The 8,501-nt window shown below is 58.8% G+C and overlaps 1 protein-coding gene across 1 annotated transcript in view; it reads left to right on the top strand.

Moving 5' to 3' along the window:
* Window positions 1-8,501, top strand: part of LOC103922051 (protein PML-like) — an 11,765-nt gene that overhangs the window by 2,451 nt on the left and 813 nt on the right. Inside the window, exons 2-8 of the mRNA XM_009330122.1 lie at window positions 494-972; window positions 1,946-2,514; window positions 3,748-3,919; window positions 4,049-4,244; window positions 6,217-6,448; window positions 6,922-6,980; window positions 7,765-7,894. Coding sequence (XP_009328397.1) covers window positions 494-972; window positions 1,946-2,514; window positions 3,748-3,919; window positions 4,049-4,244; window positions 6,217-6,448; window positions 6,922-6,980; window positions 7,765-7,894 — 1,837 coding nt within the window. The remainder of the gene's footprint in view (window positions 1-493; window positions 973-1,945; window positions 2,515-3,747; window positions 3,920-4,048; window positions 4,245-6,216; window positions 6,449-6,921; window positions 6,981-7,764; window positions 7,895-8,501) is intronic.

The raw sequence follows: 8,501 nt of genomic DNA, 5'->3' as shown, positions 1-8,501 counted from the left end.
ATATGGTGCCCACCCTGCCAGGGTGTCATCCAGGGGTCTTTAGGTGCTTCCTCCTCTGCGCTCCCTCTGCAGCCCTCCCCAGCCCCGTAGCCGGGGGACCATCCTGTTTGCTCTTTGCTGGAGGGAGAGGAAGCGCTTAGCAGGGCCCCGTCCATCCAACCTTACCACGGGGCACGGGCCATCTCTGGCCTGCTTACGGGGCCTGGGCACCGCTGGTGGGAAGTGGTTGCTCACCCGTTGCTACAACTAGTGTTTGCCGGGGGACCATCCTGTTTGCTCTTTGCTGGAGGGAGAGGAAGCGCTTAGCAGGGCCCCGTCCATCCAACCTTACCACGGGGCACGGGCCATCTCTGGCCTGCTTACGGGGCCTGGGCACCGCTGGTGGGAAGTGGTTGCTCACCCGTTGCTACAACTAGTGTTTGCAGGATGTGGTTTCAGAAGCTCTTAAAAACACACCCCAGTGCTCATTCCTCTTCCTCCCTCCCTCCCCAAGCTCCTAGAAGATGACTTCCAGTTCATCCTTTGCGAGGGCTGCCGGCAGGAATCACCCAACCTCAAGCTCCTCACCTGCCTCCACACCTTGTGCCTCGGTTGCCTGAGCAAAAACAAGCCCCTTGGGCAGTGCCCCGTGTGCCAGACAGCCTTCCCGCAGGCCAGTGACATCCCCGACACAGACAACCTGCTCTTCGCCAGCCTGCAGGCCCGGCTCAAGGTCTACAAGAAGATCGTTGATGGAGTTGACTTGTTCTGCGACAACTGCAAGGAAGCCAGCGAGTTCTGGTGCTCTGAGTGCGAGGAGTTCCTCTGCACCAAGTGCTTCCAGGCCCACCAGCACTACCTGAAGAGGGAGAACCATGAAGCCAAGATGCTGATGGACATCAGGGCAGGGTCTGCTAAGGACTTCGTCAAGGGCACCAGGAGGACCGGTCATTTGTCCTGCTCCAACCCGACCCACACGAGCGAGACTGTAAGGTAGGTCTAAGGAAGTCTGTCCCCATCTGCGTGGTTTCTTGTCACAAATCTCTTTGGGCTAGTCCAGGATGGGACTGAGCAGGGCGTCCCTGTCCCTCTGCTGCCCTGATTGCCACCGTATCATGGCGAAGATGGGTGGGAAGTCGTGACTGGTGGGCTGTAGGGCATGGAGGGAGGGTTTGGATGAAGCCGGGTTGATGACGGGAGAGTGGGGACAGGGTAGACCGAGGGAGGGGAGTGTGTGTGTGGCTCCTTGCTAGGGTAAGGAGGGTGAGGTTGATGGAGCTCAGCAAGAAGAAGGCCTGTTGCTTCAGCTGCTGTGATGGACAGCAGAGAAGGGGAAGGGTGTGTTTTGCTGATGGTGCTAGGCCAGCTTGGAGAGGATTTGGGGAACAGCATGGGTGCAATGCAGGACAAGGTTTAAATGCCCTCAGGGGAAAGCCCAAGTGAGAGGGGAAGGGGCTGGAGCATCCGTGGAGGCCAGCACTGATGCTAGCCACGATGGCCCAGATGCCTCAGCGTGTCCCTAGCCCACCACTTGCCAAGGCTACCAGGACTTATGGGAGGGGTGGATGATGATCTCCACTCCCCACTCCTTATATTCTTGCCTTAGGCACCTTATGGAGATAAGATACTCTTTGATCTTACGTTCTTATACGTAACCCCAGGAAGCAATCCTGGAAGGGCAGAGAGCTCATTTCTTCACTGCCTGTGCGGCGCGTGGATGAATGTCTACCGTACCGCTTGCAGAGTCACCGCAGTGACTTTAGGCAGCCCAGCAGAGGAGCAGAAACCCTGTGGAGATAGTGAACCAACATATTTTTTTGCAATTGGGAGAGTATAGAACCAAACGCCTGGCCCAAACTTGGTGGCAACTTAAATTCAACGAATGAATGAATTTGCGAGATGATCAAGGAATTAATTGCAAAGTGCATGGTCTGAATTACTGCTCTGCTTGTGCTAGGCCTCACAGCACCTACTGCGGGAAGTGTGAGAAGCCCCTGTGCTGCTCGTGCACGCTGCTGGACAGCCACCATGCCCCCTTCTGCGACATCCGCAGCGAGACCCAGCGCAGGCAGGAGGAGCTGGGCATCATGAGCCAGGAGCTGAAGCAGAAGAGAAGCAGCTTCGAGGCCACCTACGCGGCGCTGCAGGATGAGGCCGTCCGGCTGGAGCAGGTGCAGCAGGAGATGCGGGAGCTGATCCGGCAGCGCGTGGAGCAGCTGGTGCGGCTGATCCGGCAGGAGGAAGAGGAGCTGCTGGGGCTGGTGGAGGCGCAGCAGGAGCAGGGCCGGCAGGAGGTGGTGAGGGAGCTGCAGCGCGTGGAGGGGGTGCTGCGGCGGATGGAGGCGGGCGAGCGGCTGGTGGAGAAGATGAGCCTCTACGCCACGGAGCAGGAGGTGATCCCCTGCGCCAGGCGCTCGGTGGGGCAGCTGCAGCAGCGGCAGCCACCAGCGACCGGGGACCGAGCGCAGCCCGGGGACTTGGCCGAGTGCAGAGCCAGGCTGCAGGCGCTGGTGGAGCGCGTCACGGGGCACCCAGGTGAGCAGCCCCTTGGCCAGGCGGGCTGGGGAGGGGGGCACCGAAAGCGGAGTTGAAGGTTATAATCCCTGGTTAGACCATATTCTCCATGGGTTTCAAGTCTCCTTCCACGTGGTGACTTGATGGACCTATGCCTCCAGCCTTTGCTCGTGCGGTGGGCATGCTCCAACCTCGCCCGAGGATGGGATGCAGTTGTTGCATCCATCACTTCCAAAGCAACGCTTGTCTCTTGCCCTTGCGGAGCACGGCGGTCCCCCACACGCAGTTGTACTGGGAGGGAACATGGTGAACCGCTTGGGATGGAGCCGTGCCATGGGTTGAAGGACAAGGGAGGTGAGTGGCACCTGGAGCCGGGGCGTGTGGAGCCGGGGCTCGCAGAGGCTGGTGTTAGCAAGGAGGAAGCAGATGGAAGGGTTGGATCGACTCTGCATCCTCTCTGAGGAATGTTTGTGCTGGTGACATGCGCAGGTCCCTCAGGGGCCATAACCGTCCTCCAGGCCTTAGTGTCCTGCTGCCCACTGACCACTTCTGCTCCTCAGACCTCCAGCCAGTTTGTCTTTGCTCAACCTTTGTTCACAACCATCGGGGGCAATTCCCCTTTGGGGTTGTTAATTACCGCCTTGGGATGGCATATCCAACCGGGAAGGTGAAATGTTCCCCGGGAGCACTCCCCGACAGGGATGGCAAAAAGGTCCACGACCGCTGCTGGGTTTGCCCAGGTCTTCCCCCAGCTCTTTGGCAGCAACGCTGTGGCGGAGCTGCTGGTGGTTTGGGAACGGTGAAGGCCTTGGCATCTGTGACGTGTGCAGGGATGGTGTGCTGGAGGATCCAGGTTTGGTCAGAAGGTGGTAGCATCCTTCCAGAAAATGGGGGGGAAGAAAGCAACGGGAGGAAGAGACTTTGCGGGGTGTTCTGCTCCATCCCCCTGCTGCTGTCTTCAGACCTGGGCTATGACCAGTGTCTTCCTTGGCCCTCTGTGGGCGTCCACTACTGAGCTCCCCAGGGAGAGCTCACGGGCTGTGGACGGTCCGTAGAAGAGCCCGGGGTGATGCCCCGGATGGAGCTTGGGGTTTCCTGGGGACAAGCTGCCTCCCACCCCACTCCTTGCATCTCCATCGCGTGGTAGGCATCATCCCTCCGTCTCCCCTCTCCACCCCACCGAGGCAGGCTGGGAGGACCCTCTGAGCCCTGATTCTCCCCGCTTGCTCCCTTCAGCCTCCCTCCCTGTGACAGGTACCTCCACTCCCCAGCACGACTCCCCGTCCGAAGACGAGACCACCCTGATCCTCGACCTCGAGCCTCCCGGGGAGCATTGCCAACCGCACGGAGGTCTCCCCGCGGGGCTTCCCGCCCACCAGCAGCCCTGCGCCCCTGTGTCAGACTCCTCCAGCGGCAGAGGACGCGTGTATCCAGCAGACCAGGGAGGGGATATGTCCCCCACCCAACCCATGCCTCCAGCCCTTCTGATGCAGAGGGATGAAGAAGCAAGGGAAGGCTTGGGGTCAGCCCATGGGGACGCTGTGCCTCTTCCCAGGAGCATCCAGGACTCTCTGGCCTCCCTGCAGGAAGATTTTGGTGGCTGGGCCAGGTCCAACATGCAGCAGGCGAATGAGCTCCTGAAGATCGGCGATCGCCTCCTGCAAGCTCAGCGCAGGGCAAACAGGCACATGGTGTCCGTGACCCGGGAGATCCGGGCCATGTCCCACTCCCTGGCCACCATCGCCTCTGCTGTGGGACCCTTGCTGCAGCCTGTGGCCAGGCCATGGGACCCCCCCACCGCAGACATGGACTGGCCATCGCTGCCCTCTGACCTGCTGGAGTTATTCCCTCCCAGCACCCTGCAGAAGCATGAACTGCTGGTCCCAGCGGCTGCCACGGCCCCTTCCCCCAGCAGACCCCCTCCTGCCACCCCCCGTGCCAGCCCAGCGCGCTCGGAGCCCCCCAGTCCAGCCTCTGAGGGGGAATGCCCCAAATCAAGGCACCCCACCAGGGGCAAGCGTGGTGGGAAGGCCAGCACCAGGCTTCAGAAGCGGAGGAAGAAGTGAGGGTCTGCAAACCAGAATGTTTGTCATGGGCTGCAGCTGCTTGGAAAACCCTTTCAAGGTCCCTGTGGAGACCAGGCTCTCCACCTCACCTTGCTATAAGGACAGCCAATAAATCCTCCTGGGATGAACAGTGCATTGGTCTTTTCCTGGGTTTGGGAAGGCAGCACCCCCCCGCGAACGAGCCCTCGCCACTTCATGGCAATAACTTGCTCGGGAACAGCATGATCCTACTAATTTTCTTTTTTCTTTCCTTCCCAGCACATGTGACCTCCCTGGCTCATGGGTCTGGGATGGGCGGGAGGGCAGCAAACCCGTGCGGGGAAGCTGGAGGAAAGGCTCTAGTGCAAGGATGGGTGAATGAGCTGGCGGGTGGCCGGGCAGAACGGGCACCTCTCCAGCCCAGCCTGCAAGCTCACTGCTGGCTTTTGGCCTCAGCAAGCATCTCCGAGAGGTGACCCTCCCAGGAGGTGGCCCCAGAGCCACCTGCACCTTCTGCAGAGTCTTTTCTTGCTGCTCTCAGACGTCTCCGGCTTTGCTCGCCCTCCTCTCAGCTCGCTGTGTTTTTCTTCTTTCAGAAGCCACCCCAGGTCCAGCCATGGAAAACTCCCACCAGGTGAGACTTGGTTTTGCTTGCGTTGCTCTGGGATTTTTGCCTCGTGGGGTTAGCCGGCAGGAATTTGGGGCTACCCCCAGGCCTTGCAAGGTTGCTTGAGCTCTGGCATTTGGTTGCTGCTTTCCAAGTTCTCTTCTGAAGGACGAGATCAGCCAAACTGGCTGGGCACAGGGCTGCAGAGCCAGGGCAGACTTTGTCCCTTGAAGGCACCTTCCTGGCTAAGGTGCAAACATCTCGGTGTGAGACACGCTGCTGCATGCACTGTGAAGAGCTCTTGCAGGCACGGTGGCTCGCAAGTCGTTTCCCGCCTGCACCCTGCCCTGCCCTGCCCTGCCCTGCCCACAGCTGGGGCTGGCAGGGGAGAGATGCCGCGACCGGTTGTGATGGATTTGGGGCCCCCAAACACACCTCCCACAAGAAGGGCAGAGCCCCACTCAAGCAGGAGTGGCCTTCAATGATGCTGAAGACAAGCTCTCTTCTGTTTTCCAGTCCCATAGCGCATGAAGGACTTGTCTTGCATCAGACCTGTCTGCCTTCCCCTGGGACAAAACAGCCATCACAGGACCGGGGCTGGGGACCCCCGGGCTGCCCCCCTGCAGAGCATGTCCCCAGCCCCCCCAGCCTGGGATCAGAAAGGCTTAGCCCTGCCTGCAAGCCCTGCAGAGCCTGGGAGCCTCAGGGCTGAAGCAAGAAGATAAAGAGGATTTATTCCCCCAGCTCAGGAAGGGGAGGTTCCCGTTTTCTCCTTGGCAGCCGTTAAGCGAAGCAGAAAGTTTTCCTGACCCTTGTCAGGCAGAGGGAGGACCTTGACCAAGGAGGCTGGAGTGGCCACAGCCCGGGAGAGCCAGGGGCTTCGTGCCAGAAATGAGGATGTGGTGCTGGGTGACCCCAGAGCAGCAGAGACTGTCTGGGCGAGCAGAGCACTTGCTTTGAGCAGGGACAAACCCCTGTGGTCAAGCTTGTTCAGCTGTGCTCTGGTGGCAAAGGACGTCTCCGTCCCTGACCACGCAGGGCTGCTCTCACTGGCTTCCCCTTTCCACATAGGTCTCCACCTCTGCAAAGAGGAAGAAAGTCCAAAATGCGAATGTCGTGACGCCGCCGGTGAAGGTGATAAAAGTTGCAGACAATGACAACGGGTGGAAACGGATGGTGCCAGAGCAGCCAAGCTGGTTGGACCAGCCTGGGACCAGCTGTTCGGTGCCCCCCATGACTCTTGCCAGGGAGGACAACCTGCTGGAAGACGTGCCAGATGGCAGCGATGGGCTGCACGACTCAGGTAAGCGGTGTCCAGAGCAGTGAAGCCACAGGTAGACTTTACGGGGTGTAGGCATCGGGGCAGGGCAGTTTGCAGCATCTCCATAGACCTCCCAGGAGGACAGTTATGTCCCAGCGCATTGTCTTGTTCAAAGACGAGATGTTTGGTGGAGATTGACGGAGAACCAGACTTGTTCCTGCAGCTGCTTGCATACTCTTAGGCTACCTGATGCTGCATTTTGGTCTTCTCTCCCCCATAGGATCTTGGCCAGCGTGTACTCTGTATCTGTGGCTTGAGGGGGAATCAGTCCTTTTTCAGGTGGACCCTGAGGGCAGGGTTGCTCCCTGCTTGCTCCCCACCCACCTTGCCGGCTGTCCAGGGCCACCTCTCGGCATGGTTGGTGATGCCGATCGGGGGACCATGGGCCCTGGCACCCACCGCAGGGCTGGACAGCCCCACATCCGAAAGGTGACACGTCTTTCCTCCCTTGGCAGATAGTGATATTCTCTGCTTGGACAGCTGTGAGGAGGAGAGCACCGACGAGGAGCCGATGGTGAGTGCCGCCAAAGGGCTTTCAGTGCTTGGCCCTGCATTGCTCAGTGTTTAAGCCAGGAAGACTGGACCACTTGATGCTTCCAGACCTTCAGGACCATCCCATAATCCCCCTTAGAGCCTGGCAAGGAACTTGTAAAATCCTTCCTGAGTGCCAAAATAAATCCCCTCTAGCTCTCCTCCACTTCTGGGGGAACTGGGCTGCCCAGCAGCTTGGAGACCTTGGTAGATGCCATCCTGGTGACGCCAAAGTGGCGAGCAGCCAAAATGAAGGCCAGCAAGAAGAGGCAGTCCAAAACCTCACCTCCTCTTTGAGGCTATGGATGGATGGGGTTTTGTTGTTACTTCGCGGCACCGAGCAGTTCCCGTGACAGTCTGTGTGACCAAAAGCTGGTGACCAGCTCTTCAGAAAAGGTTTTAGAAATGGGCAGCTTCCCTTCCCTGCCTGCTGTTTGCTGGGTTAGGCCCTTGGCTCACAGCCAGAGGGGAGATGTTGGGTAGCCCCAACTTTTCTGTCACTTTTGAGCAGAAAGCCGGTCGGGAAGGATCCAAGCGAGCCGTCCTGTGTGGACATGCGTGGAGTATGCATGTCACTTTGTTTTGCAGTGCCGGAGGAGGCAAGTCTTCATGACCAACCAGAGGGGCTTATTACACCCCAAGTCCTCTAGCAGGCAGTTTGAGTAGATCCCTGAGCTTTGGTAACCTCCAGGACACACGAGTGCCCAGAGCTGCTGCCCTGGTTCTTCCTGTGACATTTATTAAAAGCAAATTGTGTGCTCTTCCAGGACTCCAGTCTGCTCGATAACTTCAGCAATATCCTCGACAAGAGCTTTCCCGTCAGCAGCCAGGACACGCTGGACACGAGACAAGGGTCCCTGGTCTTCTTTGACGTGAAGATTTTGAGTAAGATCCTAGGTGGGGAGGTCCCATGTTTCAGCCAGCACAGATCCCCACATCTGTCAGGGTCTCTTTTTTTGCTGGGGGCGGTGGAAGTTCGGGCACGTCCACCGTGGCCTTGGCTGTGTAAGGAGAGGACAATATCCTGAGCTCCCAAGAGGCCTTGCCTTTGAGTTTCAGGACACCTGGAGGAACGTGGAGCCCACAGGGCCATGGGGAGATTTCTCTGAGATTGCTCAGCCAGTTAACCAGCCCTTGCGCCGTTGTGTCAACATGGTCTCCCCTGCTTCTCCTTCCCATGAGCCAATGTCTCCTGGGCGAGGTGGATTTTACTTCTCAAGCCCGTCTCCTTAGTCCACCCTCAGAAAGCTGTAAAAGTCCTCGTGTTCCTGGTGGGGGGAATGATCCCACTGCAGGAGGTGTGAGTGTTGATGGGAAGGACACTCCTGAAGGACTTTGGAGATGCTGGAAGCTGAGGGTGTGACTGAACGGTGGAGATGGCTGAAACGATGGGTCAGTCCCCCAGCTGCTGTCGATGGTGAAGGCTGTGAGGGGCTGAGCAACTCAATCAATGTTTTGTTTTCCTACTGAATAAGAGACTAATTCTGCCTTTCCTCCCTCTCCA

The sequence above is a fragment of the Pygoscelis adeliae genome, unplaced genomic scaffold (assembly GCF_000699105.1).
Source record: "Pygoscelis adeliae isolate BGI_AS28 unplaced genomic scaffold, ASM69910v1 Scaffold298, whole genome shotgun sequence".
In the NCBI taxonomy this organism is placed as follows: domain Eukaryota; kingdom Metazoa; phylum Chordata; class Aves; order Sphenisciformes; family Spheniscidae; genus Pygoscelis; species Pygoscelis adeliae.
The sequence above is the reverse complement of the archived record's forward strand: the minus strand, read 5'-3'. Positions and strand labels throughout refer to the sequence as shown.